The sequence below is a fragment of the Mirounga leonina genome, unplaced genomic scaffold (assembly GCF_011800145.1).
Source record: "Mirounga leonina isolate KUSES-001 unplaced genomic scaffold, KU_Mleo_1.0 Mir_99, whole genome shotgun sequence".
Lineage (NCBI taxonomy): Eukaryota > Metazoa > Chordata > Mammalia > Carnivora > Phocidae > Mirounga > Mirounga leonina.
Window position 1 is genome coordinate 6,982,149 of NW_023270971.1, and position 24,512 is coordinate 7,006,660.

The 24,512-nt window shown below is 46.8% G+C and overlaps 1 protein-coding gene across 1 annotated transcript in view; it reads right to left on the reverse strand.

Moving 5' to 3' along the window:
- Nucleotides 1-20,758, reverse strand: part of FAT2 (FAT atypical cadherin 2) — a 61,923-nt gene extending 41,165 nt beyond the window's left edge. Inside the window, exons 1-8 of the mRNA XM_034999567.1 lie at nt 17,425-20,758; nt 15,561-15,875; nt 9,288-9,346; nt 7,578-7,889; nt 6,411-6,621; nt 4,521-4,660; nt 3,630-3,911; nt 2,337-2,547 (exon numbers count right to left, since the gene is read on the reverse strand). Coding sequence (XP_034855458.1) covers nt 2,337-2,547; nt 3,630-3,911; nt 4,521-4,660; nt 6,411-6,621; nt 7,578-7,889; nt 9,288-9,346; nt 15,561-15,875; nt 17,425-20,683 — 4,789 coding nt within the window. The 5' untranslated portion in view covers nt 20,684-20,758. The remainder of the gene's footprint in view (nt 1-2,336; nt 2,548-3,629; nt 3,912-4,520; nt 4,661-6,410; nt 6,622-7,577; nt 7,890-9,287; nt 9,347-15,560; nt 15,876-17,424) is intronic.
- Nucleotides 20,759-24,512: the final 3,754 nt, after the last annotated feature.

A 24,512-nucleotide genomic window follows, 5' to 3' on the forward strand; every position in this document is an offset into this window, starting at 1 on the left:
CTCCCTCCCTCCCTTCCTCCCTCCCTTCCTCCCTCCCTCCCTCCTTCTCTCTTTCTTTTTATGGTAAGAACAGATAACATGAGATCTACCTCTTAACAAATGTTTAAGATTATAGCACAATATTGTTAACTATAAGCATAATGTCATACAGCAGATCTCTAGAATTTCATCTTGCATAACTGCATAACCGCCCTCAGTTTTATTGAGATATAATTGACATATAATATTTTGTTGGTTTAAGGTGTAAAACATAATGATTTGATATACATATATATTGCAAAGTGATTGCCAAAATAAGTTTAGTTGACATCCATTATCTCCCATAGGCACATTTTTTTTCTTGTAATGAGATGATTACCTATTTAATGCCATGACTCAGTAACACCTGAATAATTCTGCTTACCACCAGGGGTACAGGTTTTCCACTCAGGGAAGTATTGCTCTTTACTATTCTTATGCTGTTTATCACTCAGGTACGTATTTTATTATTTCAATGGGAGACAAATAGCTAGGCTTCATCACAAAACAGTTTATCTGATTCCCCCCATTCATGGAAGCCATTCTCCAGCTGACTAGTGAGGTGGTTTCCCAATTTGCCCATGTGATACAAATCCTAAGTTCTGTCAAAGAACACAGTTTCAATAGGTAGACTGCAGTTTAAAAATAGTTCTATTAGAAGTAGCCAAGGAAACTACCTAAGCATAATTAAAATTTATGTTATATTGCTGAGAGAAAAAATTGGGGCACAAAATTGTATATTCACTTCAATCTTATTATGGCAAAAAGATGCACCAAAAAGATAAGAGGGGTGCCTGGGTGGCTCAGTCGTTAAGCTTCTGCCTTCGGTTCAGGTCATGGTCCCAGGGTCCTGGGATTGAGCCCTGCATCGGGCTCCCTGCTCCGCGGGAAGCCTGCTTCTCCCTCTCCCACTCCCCCTGCTTGTGTTCCCTCTCTGTGTCTCTCTGTCAAATAAATAAATAAAATATTTTTTTAAAAAGATGGAAATACACAAAATTATTTTGTCTGTGCAGAAAACTATGGCTGAGTGCTATTTTCTTCTTTATATATACCTCCTTCTCTCATGTTTTAAAAAAATGAGCATGTGTTATTTCTATAATCAGAAGAATAGTTTGAAACTAATCTTAACTTATCTGGAAAATAAAATTAATACCTCCATCAATGGGGTTGTCAATGAGAAAAAATGAGATAGAAGACGTGAGTATGCTTCATAAATCACAAAAAGTAAGCAATTAATGGGTTAGAATTTGTATTATTGTTCTTCAGTGATGCATAGATTTCTGCTGCATGGCGAAGTATAACAACTTCTGTTTCTTAAAAAAAAAAAATGCAAAAGCTCTGATTTCTGGAAAGCATATAAGTAATAAATGAACATTATACTCTGTGAGAGCAGAAAGCAAGTCACGTTCATTTTGTTCCTCCACAACATCTAGTTCTATGGAGTATTAACTTTATTAAAGATAATAATAATTATTAAATATCATTAATTATGAATTATCAAACATTAAAATTATCATTAATAATTAGTTGGATACTAGATATTGACATTTTATTTTATTTTTTTTTTTTAAAGAGTTTATTTATTTATTCATGAGAGACAGAGAGAGAGAGAGGCAGAGGGAGAAGCAGGCTCCCAAGGAGCAGGGAGCCCGATGCGGGACTCGATCCCAGGACCCCGGGATCATGACCTGAGCCGAAGGCAGACGCTTAACCATCTGAGCCACCCAGGCGCCCTAGATATTGACATTTTAATTAACACTCATCAATGATAGCAATAAACCCTTGGCATTCATATAATATTTTACAGTTTACAACATGTATTAACATACATTTTCTCTTTTAATCTTTACAAAGACTTTCTGGCACAGGGAATATTGTTCCAGTTTTTGAGAGGGGAAAACCATATAACAGATATGAAATCATGATTTGGCCTTAACAGAAAATGTTACTCCTAAATGCAATTCCTAAAACTGTGCCATACATCTTATAAGGTATTTATAGGTCCCTTCTATTGTAAAGGCACAAAGATACTACATGGACTTCATAAGCATCTTTTACAAATATGGTTGTTGGTGAATTTATATAATATGTATAGAAATTCTTCCATAACTTAAGTAGGCCCTTAGTAATTATTCTTACCACCTTCAGAAGTGTATTAAGTTAGGTTATTATAATCCCAGAGAATGCTCTAGAAATGGTATTTGCCAAAGCTTAGAGAATCTGGCATTTGATTTACTTGCAAATTCATGCCTCTGGTGCTTTTTCTTATTGTCAGAGACCCTTCCCTCATGCTCTGGACTCATGGCCAAGCCTCTCACCTTTGAGGAGGGAGTAGTGGACCTCAGCATTGGCTCCCCGGTCACCATCCATGGCTCGGACCTGGAGCAGCTCTGTGCCAGGGGCCGTCGTGTCAGGAACACTTGCTTCATAGTGGAGCTGGGTGAAGTGGGGTGGGTGGAGGTTTCCATCCTCTACGTAAATGGACACCCACACAAAGTTCCTCTTGATGGGCATCTCCTGGTCTCGGGCCTATGGGCCCAAGGGGATAATTCCATGAGCAGCAAATGGAATGGGAGGAGGCAGGGTTAAATTAAGGTCAATGAAATACAAGGCCAGTGAAAAACATACCTAATTGTAACTTTCTGTATTCATTTAAATTTTGCTCTCATTTATGCTCTCTTTTTTAAAAAATAAATTTATAAATTAGTGATTATTAGGCTTAGCTATTTTCATGGATAATCCCACTTTAGGAGAAAGGCAGAAATAAGCACAGAAACAGTATTTTCCAAATTAGGTCTCAGAGACTATTAGTTCCTCAAGATGTTAACATGTTACGCAGGGAAAAAAAAATTCTATGGTCGACTAAATTTAGGGGGCACTAAATTAAATGAAGTTAAAGTTTTCTTTACTGCAGTACTTTGCAGAGCCTTTAATGTATATTTATATGCCCAGAGGATGATAAACTAGCACATAAAACCCTGCACCTTGAGTCAGGGAGGCTGGCTTTGATTCTGATTCCATCATAAAGAACTGTATGATGGTGAGCAAGTCTCTGTCCCTCTGTGGGCCTCAGGTGTAAGATGAGAGAAGTGGGTCAGGTCAGGGCTGGGACAGAGTGAGACACATGAGGCACACAGGGCATAGATTGGAGGAGGCTCCCTCTCAGGATCACAAAAGTGCGGGCACAGAACCCTGAAAGGGAGTCCTTCAATGTTAATGCCCCGCACGTCTTACTTCCTCACCCCAGTGCTTGCTCTAGGGGGGGATGGTCTTCGGTCCTTCCCAGCTTGACACCATGTCAGTCCCCATTGTGGTCATGCAGTCATGGAGCGGGGTGAAAACTGTTGGGGGGTATTTGGAGTGAACCCAGAGAAAGCCGGGGTTGTGGGAGATTCCTTGGCAGCTCTCCCCTCTTCTTTACTCTCAGGCATCCCTAATGGAAGGTGCCCCTGGCCGGCTGTAAAATGTCACATTTCATGTCATGGGTCATCATGAGCACCAGTACACCTGGCTTGTCAGGGGAAAGGGAACCTTCAGCATGCCTCTGTGCATGTCCACCCCCACACATCCACATGCAAGTACATCTTTCCCTGATCTCTCAGCTTACTCACCATAACTGTCAGTGTGTACTGGGAGGGGCCCAAGCCCAGGTCCAACCTCCCCACAGTTACCAAGACACCACTGCTTGGGTCCAGCTGGAAGAGGCTGGCACTTTCCGGGTCTTGGCTGCCATGTAGGGTATAGATTAGGCCCTTGCCCTTGTCTAGATCCGTGGCCTGGACTCGGAGGAGCTCCACCCCAGGCAGTGTATCCTGGGGAACTCTGACTTCATAATGAGGCTCCAGAAACTGGGGCCGATGGTGGTTAACATTGGCAATCATGAAGATGTAGACCTAGGGAGGAGAATGAGAGAGAAGGTAGACCGTAAGCTCTAGGGGGTCAGCAACCTTGTCTGTCTGGTTCTTCACCATACCATCTGTGCCTAGCACAGTGCCTGGCACACAGCTGTCTCTCAATAAATATTTGTTGAATGAATGATAGGATTTCAAAATCACAAGGCTTTGAAATAACATGCAGTCTAGTGGTTTTCAAAAGCAATATTCTGATCTAAAGGGCCTTTTCTTCGAGTGAATTTTTTTGTGAAATTCCAAAAACATCTGAAACAGATAAAACTCTGGCTGAAACCATGGTAGAAATCCAGAGCCCCACTTACTGTCCTTTCTTGTACCCCTGGTAGCCCCTATGGAACTCTATCTTTAATTGATAACTGCTCATTTAGACAAAGCCCTTGATTACACAGAGAACCACAGTGGAAACAAGAATTGTCCCAAGAGCACAGAAGTAGAAAGTGTATCAGGTAAGACTGGAAGGCAAAACCTTGATTCCAAATTCAGTGCCCTCTGAGCTATACCACATCCACTGAAATTCTTCTGTAGCTTCATCCCAACCAAGGAGGCCTCCCATCCCCTCTCAGCTCAGGGGTCCCCGGGGCGGCCTCTAACCTGAGTGGCAATGGTGTGGGACCCATCGGTCACCTCCACGGTCAAGTTATAGCTCGACCTCCTCCTTGTGTCGAGAGGCTTGGCGATGACGATGCTGCCCGTGGTCTTCTCAATATCAAAGTCCATGTCCTTGTCACCACCTAGAGTGGGAGCAGGGGGTAAAGCACATGCACCCTCAGTGATGGGGGTGGTAGTACTGTCCCGGCATTTGGCCAGCAGATTGAGAGGAGGTGGTAGTAGAGCCTGTCAAGTTATTGTCAAAGTTTTTAGCATCTAAGTGATTATACAGAAAAAGATAGACTTATAAGGACTGATGAGTACCAGAGGACGTCCAGTATTTGCCATAGAACGCGTTCTGCTGCCAGGACTGAAGCAGGCAGGAATGATGGAGCTCTACCTCATGGTTTATAGGACAGTCTGCAGAGTCTAAAGGTGCCTATATGCAGGAAAGATTGAAACTAACTCTGTTCAACATGAGGGAATTGATTTCATAAACTATACAAATCTAAAATATAGAATCAATATGCAGCTATTTAAATGTCTACTAAATAGAAATCTGTTTAGTGGCATGGAAATATGTTCACGTTATATTATATTTTAAAAGGTTATAAAACAATACTTTAATATAATCCTAAGTGCACGTGTGTGTGTGTGTGTGTGTGTGTGTGTGTGTGTGTGTGTGAAGAAAAACAACTAAACGGAAAGACATCAACATTTTAGCAGTGGATTATCTTCTAACTGGTTGGGGGTTTTGGTGATTTTAATTTCTTTTCTCATTCATTGGTGCTTCCTAAGTGATCTACAGAGTATACATGTTAATTTTGTATGAAAGAAAGAAAGCCAAACAGGAAGAACAGTGAATCAGAATTAAAAGTAGATCCAGGAGGTCAAAAAGCTTGGGACAGGTGTACAACCAATCTCTGAACCAGGCTGGAAATCTCTATAATAAGACTCCATGGGTCATGTGATCCTGAAACTCTCAGAGATTCTCAACCTGGAATCCCTGGGTGGGTTTCAGAGAATCTATAAATCCTTATATTTGTATGCAAACGTGTGTGTGTGTGCACATGCAGATCTTTCTGGGAAGAGGGCCTGAGCATTCATCAGATTCCCAAAGGGGTCTGTGATTCTCCTCTCCCCGGATATTTTAACAAAATCTTGGTTTAGAGGCAGAAAGAAATTTCAGAGAAGACCATGAGAGCTTGGACCCAAGTGTCTCCTATAAAGAGAATGGATCGGGCGCCTGGGTGGCTCAGATGGTTAAGCGTCTGCCTTCGGCTCAGGTCATGATCCCAGGGTCCTGGGATCGAGTCCCACATTGGGCTCCCGGCTCAGCGGGGAGCCTGCTTCTCCCTCTGACCCTCTCCCCTCTCATGCTGTTTCTCTCTCGCTCACTCTCTAAAAAATAAATAAAATCTTTAAAAAAAAAAAAAAAAAGAGAGAATGGATCATGAGGATGCAACCTGGGATTAGAACATTAAGCATGGCCCCAGGGTACAGCAGTCCTCAGACTCCTGGTGAATGATGTCAGCTCTGCATGGATCTCACATTGAGGCAGGAGAGGAAACACAAAACTTGTGCTTTCTCCTGAGTCTCCCAGGCCCTTGGGGTAATTGAAGTTCTGTCCAACTCTGGCTAGGGGGGCACCAGCAAGGCCATGGAGGCTCTCCTCTCATGAGATCATAGCTGGTGTGGAAGGCAAGTTTGGCAGAAGTGGTGCTTCTACTCACCCGCTCCCCCGGAGAATAAGGGAAGAGACAGTCACCACTCATAGCCAAAGCGGGGGTTCCGGGGAGCATGACCTGAATGAGAGCACTGAGAAGGACTGTTCTGTGAGGACCAAGGCTGGGCTATAAGGTTGGGAGGGGCTGGCCCTCCCAGGGCTCTCACCGGAGATGTTGAACCAGAGGAGACCGGGTCGGCCCTCCACACTGACGACGCCCACCATATGGTTCACAGGGTCTGTCTCCATGACTGTAAAGCTGTAGTGGGGCTCGTCAAAGGCCAGTGGTATGGAGGAGGACCGGGGCTGGGCGATCCACTCGATGTGTAGCCGGACACTGGCTGAGAGTGGTGGCTGCCCACTGTCTGTTGCTTTGATCTGAAAAGAAGCCAAACCTGAAATTGAGGCTTTGTCTGTAGGGTTGCGGCCAAGAAAAAGACCCGGGTGGTCAGCCAAGAGACAGAATGCCCTGTGACTGGTGGAGCTGGACTTTGAGCCATTCATCCATTCGTTCAACACACTGTAAACAGGCACCATGCTAGTTGCTGCAGGCACAGTGGTGAACAAAACAAATAACCTGTGCTCAGGAACTCCATGTGTAGGGAAAAAATAATCAGAGCCACCATTAACTGAAGCCTTACGTGTGCTAGTTCCTAAGCTGGACTTGGCATACATGGGCCCTTCTTAACAACCATAAACATAAACTAAATAGAATTTATGGAGCTCTCACTAGTATCTGGCCCTGCTCTAAGAGCAATATGTGCAATATCTAATTTAATTCTCATGACAACCCTGAGAGAGGTACCGTTATATCTCCCTTTGGCAGGAGGAAATGTATTCAGCTGCCAGGGATTATCTGCCTGGCCAGCAAGGAGGCTGGGGTTGGATTCAGGCTGTCAGACACAAGAGTCCATGTCTTAACCGCTTGTTATTTGGCTTCCTACAAGGACAATGTTCTTATCCCCATTTTACAGATGATAAAACAAAGTCTCAAAGAGGTTCAGTGACTTGTCCAAAGTCACACAGGTGTAAGATGGCAGAACTAGGGCCGGAATGTAGGCTTACCTCCAAAGTCTATGCTACTCTCACCAAAATCCTTACCTCTAAGAATAGAGCAGATTTCCCAGGCAAGGACCTTATTGCCTTCAAAGAGAAAGGCCCAGAATTCTGATGCTTTGGCTGATGTCAGGGCTCCCATTTCTCTCGGAGAGAGCCAGGGAAGGGAGTACCACCTCCACCATGCCTGATGACTATTTCCCTTCTCCTGTATCCTCAAATAAAATCCCTTAGCAGTTATGACACTCCCCTGTCCGCAGCCTCCATCCCCTCCTCACCGTGAGGATGTTGTACTCTCCGGCTGTGAAGGTACTGCTGGATGACACCATGCCTGTGACTGGGTCGATACCGAAGCTCCCCTCGTCACTTTCCTCGATACTGTAGGTGACCCTGCCATTGAGACCCTCATCAGGGTCTGAAGCCACCAGCCTGTACACGGGCCCGGGGGTGGCCGGGCTCAGCCTCTCTGGAAGGCGGACATTGAAGAGCTTATGGGAGAACACAGGGGGGTTGTCATTGACATCTAAGATGCGTACCACCACCCTGGAGGTGGACTTTAAGGAGGGCTCCCCGTTGTCCAGCACAGTCACCTGGGGACAGAATAGAGGATGAATTGCCAAATGCAAAGCAGTGAGTATGCATCTCCACCCACTGCAACCCTACCACTACCCCTGCCTTCCACAGCCTGGAAATATTAGTCAGTCTGTTCTTTGGTACATGCTTGTGATTTTTATTATCACAACTTCACCTACTTGGAACCCAGCTCTCTGGTAACCTCGCCCACAGGAAAGCCAGCAAGAACAGAGAAAGAAACCAGAAAGAACTGGAAGAAAACAAAGCCACAGAGGCTCTAGAGAAAAGCTGGTGCTCTTTACTCAGGAGGCCCATGGGCCATTTTCTCGGAGACCATTTACTTTTTATTTGCTTATAACTCTTATAAACTTTGTTCTCCAGTTTCCTTAAGCTACTGCAGGTTAGAAAAAAACAAATGAGAAGATGTTTATGAAGGAGTGGGTGGTACCTTTTGAGTCAGACATGTGGACCAATGCATGAAATGAAATCCAGAGGGAGAGAAAAGGCACTAAGACAATTTCAGAATTAGGGGCTATTACATGTAGGAGCAAATCGTCCCATGCATCAATAGCCCCAAGGGCATCCTACAAGATACGACATTTCCACTCTAAGTGGTTCTGAATTTTTAAAATATTTTGGTATTTAAAGAGAAATACCTCTACTGAACTAGGGAGAATGCCTCAGTCCCAGAAGGCCATTTAGCAGCTGCTTACTAATAATACCTATTTCTGACAAAGGGAATGTGCAGACCTGGGAGGATAGAAGGCCAACTTATTTCAATTCTGCTGAAGAATGTGTGTCCCTCCCACCTGATTCTTTAAGACTAGAAGAGATGCTTGTTCATCAGTTATGAATCGCTCCAGAGGGGACATAACTAGATTCCTTCTGATTTACTCCCCTCTTATCTGATTTACCGACTCCTCTTGTTGGAATGGGCACCAAGGATGTTTATGTGATTTTAGAAACATCCTAGAACACACAGATCTAGAGAACAAAGGTCTGGGTTTTCATCTGGCCCCAGCTACTGACCTAGTGCTTGACCTGGGGTGACTCTCTCTCTGGCTGTAAGGATGAACTGGAAACCAGACTCAGCAAGTACATAGCATGTGTGCACCACTCCCTCTTCCTGCACTCACTGCAGGCTTTACTAATCAATCAGCACTTCCTGCCCAGCCCAGACGTGGTTTCAGATTCCTTCCCTTTCCAGTGCTGGAAAGCCACGGAAGCCCCTGAGAGTTTTTGCCACCAACCACAGCAAGATTCAGCTTAAGAAACTCCTCCTCGCTAAGCCCAGCACCCTCCTCAGCCACAGTGCCTGGAGACACGCGTGTGGCCCCAAGGCCTGGCTTAGCTTCCGCTTGGAGTTCTTCAGGGAGGTTTTTGAATCCAGTGAATGAGTTCACACCACTACTCACCTCCAGGATATGTTCGTCCTTGTTCTCTCTGTCCAGCTGCCGGGCTGTGGTTAGGAGACCTGGGGGAGAAGTGGAAGGAGGGAGACCTGAGCAAAGGGCTCCCAGGGCCACTTTCTTGGGAGTGAATTGGCAGATACATCCAAATCCTAGGGCAGAATTTTTCTGGTCTTTGGAGAACAAGGACATTAAGGGGGAATGGGACTCTGGAGAAGGAGAAGGGCAAGTGAGGAAGTGAAGAAGTGGGAGAGCACAGCAGAGATCATGGGATCAGCAGAGGCTCCCACCTACGTCCCACTTTCACCATTAGGAGGGATGCTGTGCACAATGTACTGTGGGGGGGAGGGCTTGTGTCCTCTGGGCTCCTCTCAGCTTGCCTGTAAATTGAGGAAGGTGGATTTGGTTATCTGTAAGTCTAGTTTTAATTTTCTGAGGCACTATGGCTATAAACTGAGGGGGAAGTCAAGATGGAGGTTATGCGAGACGGGGCATCCAAGCCCACGGACGGAGCAGTCAGGGCTGGGTAGGGAAGGTCTCTTAAAGGAAAGCAGAGCAGATAGGGGTCAGTGGATCATCTGGAACTTTCAGTAAGTTTTTTTTTTTTTTTTATCTTGTTTAGGCAATTAAATGATGCAGTAATGAAGTGTGGGGATGGGGGCTGTGAGGGGAGAGGGGAGGGGGTTCGGTGTTGGGGTGAAGTCTCCAATGATGGAAATGGGAGTACGTGTGAGGAGTGGTCTCTGTTAGTCAAGTGCTCTTGCCTTTTTCAGTAGAACCAAGTCACCAGTACAGCCAAGTTCCCTCTGTCCGCTGAGCAGTCTTGGCCTTTTTCTTCCCTGACTGAGGGCAGGCATGAGGGGGAGCAGAGAAGGTTTCTGGAAAGCCCCACAGCCAGAGGCCCTTTCAGTCAGGGAAGAAAGACACATTCCGCTGGGACAGTGTGATTATTGTCCCAGGTGATCCCACCCAGCTCATCCCCAAGATGAGGGGCCTGACAAGGAAGAACCCAGGATCCAGGGGGCCCAGGAAGAGTGTAGGGACAAGAGGGCCTCAGCTGGTAAACTGTCCCTTTGGCTGCGTGCTGGCTTTCCTCCTGGCACCTTCTCTGTCTCCATCCCCTCTTGTCCCTTTCCCTCCTCTCTCTCTCTCTCTCTCTCTGTTTCTCCCTCACCATCCTCCTTCTCTCTCATCCTCCTCCCCCTCTCTGCTGCTCTCCCTTCCCCCTGTTTACCTCTCTGAATCTCACAATTCTTTCTCTGTGTCTCTGATTTTTCTTCTTCCTTTCCTTTCTCTCACCTCCACATACCCTGACCTTCTAAGAGCCAGTGTCCCTATAATTGCTGCCTGTGGCTTCTGGGTCATTGCCTGTGTTGTCAGCCTCATCCCCCTCTCTGAGGTCAGTGTCCAGATTCCCAGGAAGCACCGTGCAGAATGGAGACATGGCAGAGCCACCCCATAGGGCTGTGTGAGGGCCCACTGAGTGTCCTTCCTGGCATGAGGTGGGCCCTCATAATTTCTCCTCTACAAACAAATGTTTCCCATCACCCATCTCAGGCCCATCTTTGACTTTTCCTCATCCAGTGATTTTCCAACCACTGTCGATTCCACTTCTAATGGATTCCAGATCCTTCTATGCCAGTCACCCTGACCCACCACAGTCTAGGTCTTAACCCAACCACCTGCCCAGCTCCCTTTCTATCAGGATTCTAACAGCCAACACTCATGGAGATCCTGCATGTCCAGATGTTCTTCCAAGCTCTTCATCTCTCTCTCTCTCTCAATAAACTCCTCTAATCTTCACAACCACGTGGGAGGGGGCCATTATCATCTGCACTTCACTGGTGGGAAAACTCAGGTATAGAGCAGCTGAGTAACTGTCCCGAGATCCTATAATGAATAAGTGGGGGGAATGGGATCTGCCTTTAGACAACTGACCTACTAGCTGGCTCTTCCTCCCTGCTGGCTATTGCTCCTGTGGCCCTCCCTGCCCACGTGCCCTTGCAGACTGCTGCCTGTCAGTCCTCCTCACCCTTCAGCTCAGCATGACCACCCCTGCTCCATGCAGCCATTGCTACCCCACCACGCTGAGCAGCTCCCTCTCTCCTCTGAGCAGTCGTGGCCCTGCATCTACACGTATATTATAACAGGCTCCTTCGCACTGGCTCATTCAGTTTTTTATGTTCAGATCTTCATGCTTGTGATGGGTCGAATTCCTCCAGGCCTAAAACTGTGTTTCATTATCTTCGCATCTCAACATAGCGCATATTTTAAATGCTTCATAAGGGCAGACACCTTTAAACATCTGCTGAACGAATGAATGAAGCTCTGACTTCCCTAGAGATCATAGATGTGGCAGAGATTCATTCATTCATTTCCCTCTTATTTATTGAGGTCCTACTGTGTGCCAGACACTAAAGATACTATAGAGGGCAAAAATAGTCAAGGTTCCACCCAAAGAACAAACAATCCAATCAAGAAATGGGCAGAAGACATGAACAGACATTTCTCCAAAGAAGACATCCAAATGGCCAGCAGACACATGAAAAAGTGCTCAACATCACTCAGCATCAGGGAAATCCAAACCAAAACCTCAATGAGATACCACCTCACACCAGTCAGAATGGCTAAAATTAACAAGTCAGGAAACAACAGATGTTGGTGAGGATGCGGAGAAACGGGAACCCTCCTACACTGTTGGTGGGAATGCAAGCTGGTACAGCCACTCTGGAAAACAGTATGGAGGCTCCTCAAAAAGTCGAAAATAGAGCTACCCTATGACCCAGCAATTGCACTACTGGGTATTTACCCCAAATATACAAATGTAGTGATCCGAAGGGGCATGTGCACCCCAATGTTTATAGCAGCAATGTCCACAATAGCCAAACTATGGAAAGAGCCTAGATGTCCATCAATAGATGAATGGATAAAGAATATGTGGTATATATATAAATGGAATATTGTGCAGCCATCAAAAAAATGAAATCTTGCCATTTGCAACAGTGGATGGAACTAGAGGGTATTATGTGAAGCAAAATAAGTCAATCAGAGAAAGACAATTATCATATGATCTCACTGATATGAGGAATTTGAGAAACAAGACAGAGGATCATAGGGGAAGGGAGGGAAAATGAAACAAGACTAAACCAGAGAGAGAGATAAACCATAAGAGACTCTTAATCTCAGGAAACAAACTGAGGGTTGCTGGAGTGGAGGGGGGTGGGAGGGATAGGGTGGCTGGGTGATGGACACTGGGGAGGGTATGTGCTATGGTGAGTGCTATGAATTGTGTAAGGCTGATGAATCATAGACCTGCTCTCCTGAAACAAATAATGCATTATATGTTAATAAAAATTTTTAAAACAACAACAACAACAAAAAATAGTCAAGGTTCCTTTTCTAGGAAACCTTTAAGTTTAGTGGAGGACAGGGATAATTAATGGAATAATCACATGAATGAATATAATGTTCTATGTGATAAGTGTTTAAAAAAAAAGGAGTGGATGGTGCTAGGAGATGTATTGTAGTATCAGGAAAAACTCCTCTCAAGAAAGAACAGCTGGGCTAGGATCTGAAAGAAGAGCAGGAGTTAGACAAAAGGAGAGGAGAAGAAACTTCTGAAAGAAAGTACAGCGTGTGCAAAGGCCATGTACCAGGACAGGGCATGGACTGAAACAGGCCACATGGCTGAAACCAGAGAGTGGCAGGATGAGAAAGGGAGGATGAAGCCCGAAAGGTCAGCTCGGGCCATGTCAGACCCAAGTGTGTGAGACATGATAGGATCTGACTTTATCTTAAGGATGTGGGGAAACCATCCGAGGTATCCAAGCAAGGAAGTGGGACAATATCATGGTGGTAAGAAAGGTGGGCTGGGGGCGCCTGGGTGGCTCAGTCGTTAAGCGTCTGCCTTCGGCTCAGGTCATGATCCCAGGGTCCTGGGATCGAGTCCCCACATCGGGCTCCCTGCTCGGCAGGAAGCCTGCTTCTCCCTCTCCCACTCCCGCTGCTTGTGTTCCTGCTCTCGCTATCTCTGTCTCTGTCAAATAAATAAATAAAATCTTTAAAAAAAAAAAAAGTGGGCTGGGGGCTCCATTGCTGACTTATTATTTTTATTTATTTATTTATTTTCCTTAAAGATTTTATCTACCTGACACAGAGAGACACAGCGAGAGAGGGAACACAAGCAGGGGGAGCGGGAGAGGGAGAAGCAGGCTTCGTGCGGAGCAGGGAGCCCGACGCGGGGCTCGATCCCAGGACCTGGGATCATGACCCGAGCCAAAGGCAGATGCCCAACGACTGAGCCACCCAGGCGCCCCTTATTATTTTATTTTTAAATGCTCATGCTGGTTAAAATTTCTTCTCCTCCACTGCCGGAAGACTAAGAACATCTCTGTTTTGTGGGGCATTTTGCCAGACCCTGTGTCAGGGAACTGTTGACAGTAAACAGAATAGGGATTTGGAAAATGCTGAGAAGCCAGTGCCTTAGGTGAGAAGTCTCTTCTTTCTTCTGAAAGGGGAAGGACAGGATGAGCCCAGGTAGAGAGCCAGCTTAGGCCTATTTTCCAGGGTGAAAGGGTCCTTCTAAAAGGACTAATCCATTCCCTAAGGTCAAAAGTTAACAGGAAAGACTCCAAACAAATGTCCCTGTGTAAAGATACTCGTGTCCTCCACCCACTGTCTGTCCCAGGACTTCCAGGCTCATGCTCCTCTTCGTTTCCTTTTGTCTTAAAGATGGGGAACTAGTTTTCTCCCTTTCCACCTCCTCCAATCTCACCAGGGTGCTGTCCTCCCAAGAGCGAATTGTTGGAAGGGCTCCTGGGTGGCTCAGTGGGTTGAGTGTCTGACTCTTGGTTTCAGCTCAGGTCATGATCTCAGGGTCATGGGATCGAGCCCTGAGTTGGGCTCTGTGCTCAGCGGGGAGTCTGCTTGAGATTCTCTCTCTCTCTCCCTCCGCCCTTCCCCATGCACATGCGTGTGTGCTTTCATGCTCTCTCTCTCACTCTTGCTCTCTCAAATAAATAAACAAATCTTTAAAAAAAAGAGTGAATTGTTGGAGCCAGAGAATAGGATCTTGGGTTCAAAGGAGAAAGTGTCAGCTTCCTCTGCTATAGGATTGTTGTTTATCCTTTAGGAATAAGATGTGGCCTTGGAGACATATCCACAGTAGTGGGAGCTAGCTCTCAAATTCCAACACCAACAGGAGCCAAGCAGATAGCATAGATTCAGGGAGCAGGCTGGGAATAATACAACAGGGAGTGAGGCAACCATGGGGACTGGAGGACATGCACCTGCTCTGCATAGAAAGCTGCCGTTGGCTCCAGGCAGTTGTAGCCCTGTGCAAATATGGGGTCAGTGTGGCCAGATCTCCTAGTTTTTTATGAACAACCAGAAATATGGTGTGTTTTATGGAATTTTCTAATTTTTAAATGTTGTCAACAACTTGAAAAGTCGTTGTTTAAAACTTGTGCAAGCCAAATAAAACACCTCTGTGGGCTATGACTGGCTCACTGCTGCAAGCTCATGACCTCTGGATTCCCCTAAACCATCCACTGTCTTTGCCCCAGATGGCCTTGGGCCAAGGATAGTTATTTGTGAGATGGTGGACTCCACTGAAGTGGTTCTCCATTGCCACCGCTCTGTGGGCAGAGTTTAGAACAAGGATTAAGAAATTCAATCTGGAGGGGTGCTTGGGTGGCTCAGCCATTAAGCGTCTGCCTTCGGCTCAGGTCATGATCCCAGGGTCTTGGGATCGAGCCCCATGTTGGGCTCTCTGCTCCTCAGGAGGCCTGCTTCTCCCTCTCCCACTCCCCCTGCTTGTGTTTCCTCTCTCACTGTGTCTCTCTCTGTCAAATAAATAAATAAAATCTTAAAAAAAAGAGAGAGAGAGATTCAATCTGTAGCTGTGACTCGGGAGGGGTGGGTATGGAAGCAAAAGGAGGTCTGAAATAGTCCCAGCTTGAACACCAGGCAACCTGCTTAGCTTCCTAGGCCCTGAGGAAAGAAAGCCAACATACTCTTATTTTCCCAGAGACATAGAATTTATAGAGCAGTGATTCTCAAACTTAGCACACATAAGAATCCCTTAGATATTTTGTTAAATAAAATATGGATTTCTGGGCCCCACCCTATGTTCTGATTCAGTAGGTGTGAGGTGGGGCCTCCGAATTTGAATTTCCAACAAGTGCATAGGTGATGTTGATGATGATGCTAGTCTAGGACCAAACTTTGAAAAACACTCTTGTAGAGATCCCAATTCACCCAGATTTCTGAGGTCCTTACCTGTGAGCGGGTGGATAACAAAGAATCCCATGTTGTTCCCACTGGTGATGTTGAAAGTCAACTTCCCTTTGGAGCTGGAATCTGGGTCCCGGGCATCCAGCTGAAGCACAGAGGTGTGCAAGGGTGCATCCTCATGGATGGAGGGGTAGAACACGGGTCTGGACATCTGAGGTGGGTTGTCGTTGACATCCGTAACCTCAATGTAGACTTCGGTTACAGAAGAGAGAGGTATGGAACCCCTGTCCACTGCCAGTACCGTCAGCCAGTAGCAGGACACAAATTCTCGGTCCAGGGGTGCCAGAGTCTGAATCATACCTAGGGACAGTTGATCACCAAACCCAAAATATTTTAGAGCCCACACCTTACTTAATAGCCCCCAAATGGTACTATGGAAATAGGAATTCCACAAGAAAAGGTGCCAAGGTGGCATGGGAGCTGCTGAGTCAAACTCAGGGAATTCATATCCTTTTGTAGAGCCTCTAGGAGCCCATGGCAATTGTCCTTAAACCAGTTCCTTCAAGTTTCAGATATTATAGGTACCAACTTAAGAGTTAGGGATTTGATGAATAAATTGCTGTCCCCCTTTCCAGCATCTTCATGATTTCAGAGTCATTAGTTCACTCACTCCACAAATTGCTTACTACAGGCCAGCACTGTTCTAGAAGTCATGGGTCTAATAGTGAGTAAAAGAGGCTTGCACCTAAGTTCTCATGGGTCACTCAGCTGGAAGGACTTGTGCGAGAGGACAGGGCCCAGGTCCACAGCCATAGCGTGTCAGAGCTGAAGGAACCTCGTTTCTTTTCAGGTGGGGAGATGGAGGCCCAGAGAGAGAATGTGATTTGATCAAGATCATGTAGCAAGTGGGCGGAAGAGCTGGGTCTATCATTGACTCTCAGTCTAATGCTCTTCCTACCACATCACCTTGCCCTTCACCCTGGAAATAAATTGCCCATCAGATTGTAAGCTCCTCGAGGACAGTGACCTACCTTTATTCACCAAAGTGCTTATCTCCAGAACCTCACAAGCAGAGGGTGCTTGCAAGTGTTTGTTGAATTGTACTTATTTTCTATGAAGCTTAAAATGAATAAATAAGTTGGTGCTACCTTTTTGGAGGGCAATTTGGAATTATCTATTAACATTGAAAATATGCATTATCCTTTGACCCAGCAACTGCATTTTTAAGAGTTTTTCCTATAGAGATTCATGCATATGTGCAAAAGTATATGATCAAGGATATTACATCTATATGATAGAATAAAATGCAGCTATTAAAAAAGAAGGGAAAATATTTATAATCACTGATATATAAGATATCCTGGTGTTATGTTATGGGGAAAAAAAGTATTGCAGACTTAGTGTGTTTTGTGTTATTTTCTCATACAGTAAAATAAACAGTGATGATATATCAGACTGAAAGAAGAAGAATTTACAAGATTATAGACCAAATTGTTAATAAAGATATCTGGGGAGGTGGGACACACAAAAAAATACATTCATTTTTAAATTATATATAAAAATTTATAACCATGATGTATTACCTCTATAAGCACATATATATAATATGTTATATATATAATAGTTACATATAACATATAATATGTATTATGTAATATATGTGTGTATATAAATGTATACACAGATGCCAATGAGTTGGGTGATGTGACTTAAATGGACACACACACACACACACACACACACATATCTCCAGTATGATAAATTTAAAACAAAAGGAACAAGAAGGAGAGTCCCTATTTATTGCCTTTCTTTTTAGCCTGCAGCCTGCCTTCTTTCAGGACAGTGCCTGATCTCCTTAGGCCCATTGTCTCCCAGCACCTGGCATTCCCATCCACCCCACTCCCAGTACCTGTGTCTTGGTTGATGCTAAAGGCTGCAAGACTGGTGCCAGCCCTCAGGAAGTACTGGAGCTCCCCATCCAAGCCACTGTCATCATCGTGGGCAGCCACTACCATCACCTGGGTGCCGGAGGGGCTATTTTCCTGCACCTGGCCCTGGTGCACAAAGGAGGGAAAGCGGGGAGGGTGGAGATTCTCATTCACATCCAGGACTATCACTTCCACATGGCAGAGGGTCCTGCGGGCCAAGGGCCTCCCACTGTCACTGGCCCACAGGCTCAGATTGTATCCAGCCTGCCTCTCAAAATCCAGCTCTCTCTCCAGACTGAGTGCGCCAGTCATCAGGTCCACGTGGAAGGTCCCATGGGCATCATCCAACAGGACATAACGCACTTCTCCCGCAGGGCCCACGTCAGGATCAGAGGCATCCAGAAATGTTAGAATAGTTCCTGGAGGCATATCCTCTGGGACTTTCAGACTGCTGAGTTCTGTGATGCATTGAGGAGAGTTGTCATTGGCATCTTCCAATGTGATTATCAGGTCAGTGACAGAGAAGAGCTGGTGGCCCTTCCTGGGCTGATCCCTGGCCTCCACCTTGAGTATATATTGTGGTTCTGATTCCCGGTCCAGGTGTCCTGTGACAGCCAGTTCCCCAGTGAGGGGATGAAGGGCGAACTTATCTGTGGGGTTTAGCAGGGTGTAACGAACCCTCCCATTGTCATCCGAATCAGCATCTTTTGCTTTCAACTCTGCAATTGTGGTTCCAACTTCTGTGTCCTCTGAGATGGTTATCTGGTACCCACCAGGAGGAAATCTGGGTGCATTGTCATTCCAGTCTTTCACATTCACCATCAGCAGCTTCCAGGATGACTTCTGGGGAGTGCCCAGGTCATACACTGTTACATTGAGGATGTAGAAATTGGTGGCTTCATAGTCCAAAGGGGCAGCTACAGTGAGCAGCCCTGTCTCCAGCTCCATGTCAAAGCAGCCCTCGTCATTGCCATCTGCAATCACATAGACCAGTTTGCCATTAAAGCCAGTGTCAGGGTCAATGGCTGCCAGGCGGGCCAGGGAGGTATTGACAGGAACCCGCTCAAGGATGTCAATGGACTGTGGGAAGTGGTCCTCAAACTGGGGGGTATGATGATTGATCTGATATGCACTTAAGGAAATGAAGTCCTCATCATTGGAGTCCTGGTTCTGAAACCCAACAGAATGGAGGATGGTCTTTGTGAAATGTGTCAATACTCCTGTTTTATCACATGTTATAGGGACCTCAAAACGAGGGTCTTTTACGACAGTAATATTCAAAGTTGTGGGTGAGGCATAGTGTTTCCCATCTGAGGCTGTAATTTTCAGGGAATAGTTGATGGGTTGACCAGAAGTATGATTGATAAAAGAGCGTTTGAGTGATATCACCCCAGAGAAATGATTTAGATCAAAATACTGTAGTTCATTGCCTGACACAAACTCATATTTTAGATTCTGAAGCTCATCCACATCTATAGCTGACATGGTCATTACGGATTTTCCTACTGGCCAGTCTTCACGGATAGACCCAGTGCAGTTGACTTGCTCAAACATAGGCTTGTTGTCATTCAAGTTCTTGAGCCTAAGAGATATAGACACTTCCTTTTCCTGGCGAAATGGGGATCCCCAATCTGATGCCCGTACTCGGAAGGTATAAATTCTTTTCATGAGCTCATAGTCCATGGGTTTGGAGGTGGAGATGATCCCCAGGTAAGGGTCGATAGAAAAGGGCACAGCTTTTGGATGAGTGATGGAATAGGTGACGTATCCATTCTCTCCATGATCCTGGTCTGTGGCACTAACTGTCAAAACACTGGTGCCTGGTGGGATGTTCTCATCAAAGGTACTATCATAGGAGGACCTGCTGAAGATGGGGGCATGGTTGTTACAGTCCACGATATTGATGACCACGGTGGTGGAAGCCAGGCCCGGTGAGGTTCTAATGTGTAGCTGGTAGTGGTTTCGGTCACGGAAGTCCATGAGCTTTGTGGTGGTGATGAGTCCAGTGCGAGCATTAAGTCTGAACCCCGCATTCCCTGAGGATGGCTTTAGAACATACTGCAGGTTGGGGAAGGGTCGGGTTACTTTCACCATCTCCACGCGGCTCCCAGGAGGGGAAAACTCACTAAGCTGCACTCTGTAAACAGCCTTCTCAAATTTAAGGGAAGCCAGTTTGGAAGGCGGTAGGTGAAAGCCCCTAATTTGGGAATAAAAAGAAGGCCTGCTCCCACTCCTGGCCTGCAGGCTGAGGTTGAATCCATGAAGGTGCTCCAGCCAGTCAATGTCTTTGACCGACACCAAACTGAACTCATTGCTGAAGGTGTAAGACTTGATGGCTTTGAAGTACTTTCCAGGGTCACCACCAACAATTTCCAGTGAGTCCACTTCAGCACCTGAGCTGTTTGCATCTACCATAACAGTGGCATAGGTGGTACCCACACTGCTGTCTGGTGGAGCCACCACCACGGAGGTGATGGCTGGGGGCTTCCTGAGGGCAGGCTCCACATGGATGACGAGCACAGCCAGATTACCAAAGCCATTGCCCTCTGAGATTTTCCTCATGCGGTCCACAGCCATCACCTGGAGCTCATACCTCCCTCGCCAGGTGACATTGAGCTTCCCAGCCAAGGTGACCACGCCGCTGGTGGGATGGATGGCAAACATCTCCGACCTCGTGTTAAAGGCATAATAGAACTTGGCATTTTGGCCCAGATCAGCATCTGTGGCGGTCACCTTGCAGATGGGGCTCTTGAGGGGCATGTCCTCAGAGATGGTGACTCGGTATGAGGGTGGGGAGAAGAGGGGCTTCAGGTCATTCTGGTCCAGGATGTGGACCACCACGCGGGTCAAAGCTTCTAACTCCAAGGTCTTCTCCGTGGCTTGGATGATGAGGGTGTAGCTGTCTCGCACCTCCCTGTTCAGAAGGGCCGTGTTGCTGTTCTTTGTCCTTATTCTCAGAAAGCAGAAGTTGCCCACCACGTACTCCTCTGTTTTAAACACATTGGCCACATCCCCAGAGATAATCCGGTATCTCACTGCCCACTGGGGCTCAGCCAAGTAAATGCCCATTTTCACAGAGCTCTCCACGTAGGTCTTGGGGGCAGAGTTTTCATAGATGGTCGCATTATAGAGAGAGTGTGTGAAGCGCCAGGCGGAGGAGGAGAGGAGACCTTCTCGGGGCTTTTCACAGGTTGTACAATGGAGCAAGAAAATGAAAAAGCCCAAGAAGGCAATAATCATGATGGAAAAACTCCCGAAGCCCTAGGCAAAAAAAAGGAAGGGTGTAAGTTAGGAAAGAAATGTCTCTTACTGCTGTGGTTCTTAGCTGGGGTGATTTTGCCCCTCAGGGGACACTTGGCAATGTCTGAAGACATTTTTGACTGTCCCAGCTTGTGGGGGAGGGGGAGATACTGGCATCTAGTGGATAGAGGCTGGGGTGTTTACTAAACATCTTAACGTCACACAGGACAGCCTCCCAACAACAAAAAATCATCCAGCCCCAAATGTCAATAGTGCTGAGGTTGAGAAACCCCATATTTGAAGACTAACAGACTAGTTTAAATGCTTTCTCAGGGGTACCTGGCAGATACAACACATTCCTGACCACTTGACTCCTTTTCCCAAAAAACCTTCAATGGCTCCCCAGTGATGGTGGAATAGTTTCAATCAGGTACCCAAGCTTAGCAATCTGGCTCTAGGTACTTCCTACAGGACCCCTCCATCAAGGCTAAGGTCCAGCCAAATGGAGCTGCATCTGCACATGCAGGGGCTGCAGAAAAGCAAAGTGACCAAGATCACGGGCCTGGCATCAGGCTGCTTGGCCTTCAGCCCTGGCTCCACCACTTACTAGCTGGGTGATTTTCTGGGCAGGTTATTTAACCTCTATGAGCCTTGATTTCCTCTTCTGTAGAATGGGGATAAGGATATTATCTACCTCATTGGATTGTTGTGAAAATTAAATGGACTAACAAAGGTAAATGACCCAGCAGGGGGCCTGGGACATAGAAGTTTTAACTTAATATTGGCTATTATTAGTGAGAAGAAACTCAGTTTCATAAAGGGAAGGGACCCATCCAGGGCCTTACAGCTAGATAGAGGCAAAGCAAGAATTAGACCTGGGGCTCCTTGCGTCATTGTCCAGGGCTGCTTCCCCTATCCCAGGCTTGCCTGCACCTGTCACACCACTAGTCCCTTTGGATGGGGCCTGATTCTGACTCATCCTGTAAGTTCAAATCTCCTGGAATGTCAGAGCTACAATGGACCTTTGAGACATGGAGTTCTGACCCCACTCCTCTGCACAGATGGGGAAATAGAGCCCCAGAGGGGAGATGAGTCTTGCCCCATTTCACATAGTGGGTGGCAAGGAAAGAACTCATCCCTGGGAGTTGTTGAACTAGCGCTGAATGAGTACTTCTCCCCCTAAGACCTGCTGCAGCTCCCATTCTCTCCCGTGCCATTTCCCACATGGCTCATCCCTGAACTCCAGCCTGGGTTAAAGTCCAACTTCAGTGTTAAGGACAGGGAGAAGATAGAACGGGAGTAGGGGAGGGCAAAGTTTCATTGCCAAACTAGGCCTTCCAGAAGCAAAATATGAGGCTGCGTACACCAGGCTGGTGCCTGGCCTGCTCGTGAGAGTCCTGACTCGAAGGAGCTTCGTGGCTGGCAGCCAGATGTGCGGAGCATTCCTGGATGAAACAGGCAAGACTTGTTTTTCCAGTTGCCTCGCTTTTCAAAGGCAAGGAAGAGTTAAACTCCTGGGGCAAGAGGGAAAAGGAGAGGCTTGCATCTTTGTCTTTCCAGAGTCCTGAGGGAGCTGAATGCAGCTTCTTCAGGACCTTGCAGGGAGCATCCCAACATGGGAGGCGGGAGTAGAAAAGTCTGCCTAACTTGGGATCTGCAAGCCTGTGACAGGAAAGAATTTGAAAATGCCCCATTCTTCCAGCCTCCCTACTGCCATGCTTCTCTTGAAATCCTATTGGTGGCACCACAGGCCCAGCACCTCAGAGAAGTGGGGGGCAGGAATGGAGGCAGATTCTACACTTGGGGTGGCTATTCCCCATCCTTCCTGCCCTCTACTCTTACCCCTCACTTACTGCTGCAGCTCACAATGGAGCTGACCCCAGGCAAAAGCCATATTCCTTCCATTCCACTCACCCCATCCCTGACAGTCTCCTGCAAGAGGGGGTGGACCTCTGAGTCACGGGGACCCCAACCCCCCAGGGTGGCATCGCATTGGAAGTTGAAGCCCCAAGGAAAAATGAGTTCTTACCCTAGTCCCAGATCTGCTCACTCTGCAGCCCAGCGAGCCTGGGGTGCGTACAGCCTCCCTGCTCAGCCTGCCCTGCTTTGCACAAAGCTTCCTGCTCACCAGGTCAGCACCTGTGTAGGGCAGGCCCCAACAAGACACACCACTCGGCCGCTGCACAGGCTTCTTGCAGAGATGAGCTCAGGGAAGGGAGCAGGGGCAAGGTCTCCCTGGAAGGGGATAAGATGCAAAGAGAATGCACCCTTGGATGAGGGCTTGGTGAGCAGGGCTGTGTTCAAGCTGTAAGATCCACAGACCAGGCGAGTGGTTTGCTGAGGAAGGGCCTGTGTCTGGACATTTGTTTCCTAGCACTATGCCTGGGCAAGTGAACAGGTTTGCAAGGTGCAGAGGCATGTTGCGTTCCCTGGGCTGCCCTCCCAGCCCACAGCACCTGGGACCATTATTTTGAAACACCTTGTGAGGGGTGCCTGGTGGCTCAGTCAGTTAAGCATCTGCCTTTGACTCAGGTCACGATCCCAGGGTCCTGGGATCGAGCCCCATGTCCTGACTCCCTGCTCAGTGGAGAGTCTGCTTCTCCCTCTGCCCCTCTCCCCCACTTGTGCTTGCTTTCTCTCTCTCAGATGAATAAATAAAATATTTTTTAAAAAAGAAACATCTTGTGAAAACATAAATCAATTCAGATCACTTCCCTTCTTAAAATTTTCCAGTGGCTTCCCAAAGCATTCAGATTAAAATCTAAACTCCTTATTATGGCCTACAAGGCCATGTGGGCCCACATGCCTGCCTGCTTTTCTAATGATACCTCCCAGCACTCTCCCCATTGTTCATCAAGCTGCAGCCACATGGGCCTCCTTTCTCCTCCACAAACATGCCAAACTAGAGTCTGCCTCAGGGCCCTTGCACTTGCTCTTTCCCTTAAGATTCTCACATGGCTGGCTCCTTCTTGTTTGTTTGTTTGTTTTTTTTAAGATTTTATTTATTTGACAGAGAGACACAGCGAGAGAGGGAACACAAGCAGAGGGAGTGGGAGAGGGAGATGCAGGCTTCCTGCTGAGCAGGGAGCCCGATGTGGGGCTCGATCCCAGGACCCTGGGATCATGACCTGAGCCGAAGGCAGACGCTTAACGACTGAGCCACCCAGGCGCCCCTGGCTCCTTCTTGTTATACTTCTTCCTGGCTCAGCTCTCAGATGTCACATTCTAACACCCAGTTTGATGTAGCCTCCTTCCTAGCACCCTTCTTTATCATACCACCCCATTTTCTCCATGGCACTTAGCACCACCCAGTATGTTCTGGCTAATTTGTTTAGTGACTGTCTCCTACACTAGACACTGGGCTCCATGAAGACAAGAGCTTTGTGTATCTTATTCATGCATGAATTCCCAGTGCCTAGTACATAACCCTACTCAATAGGTGAAAACTGGAAGGATCTGGACTTAGGAAAAGCAATGACAGAATGAAAACTGAATTAGTGATTATCCTTTAGTGATTATTGTTTCCTTTCTGAAGCTGGAATATGAAGTCCCCCCAAAAGAAAGAGACTTGCCCGGGATGCCCAGGTGGCTCAGTCGGTTAAGCGTCTGCCTTCAGCTCAGGTCATGATCCCAGGGTCCTGGGATCGAGTCCCACATCTGGCTCCCTGCTCAGCGGGGAGCCTGCTTCTCCCTCTCCCTCTGCCTGCTGCTCCCCCTGCTTGTGCTTGCTCCCTCTCTCTCTGACAAATAAATAAATAAAATAAAATCTTTTAAAAAAAGAAAGAGAAAAGAAAGAAAGGGACTTGCCCAAAGTGACAGGGTAAGAACC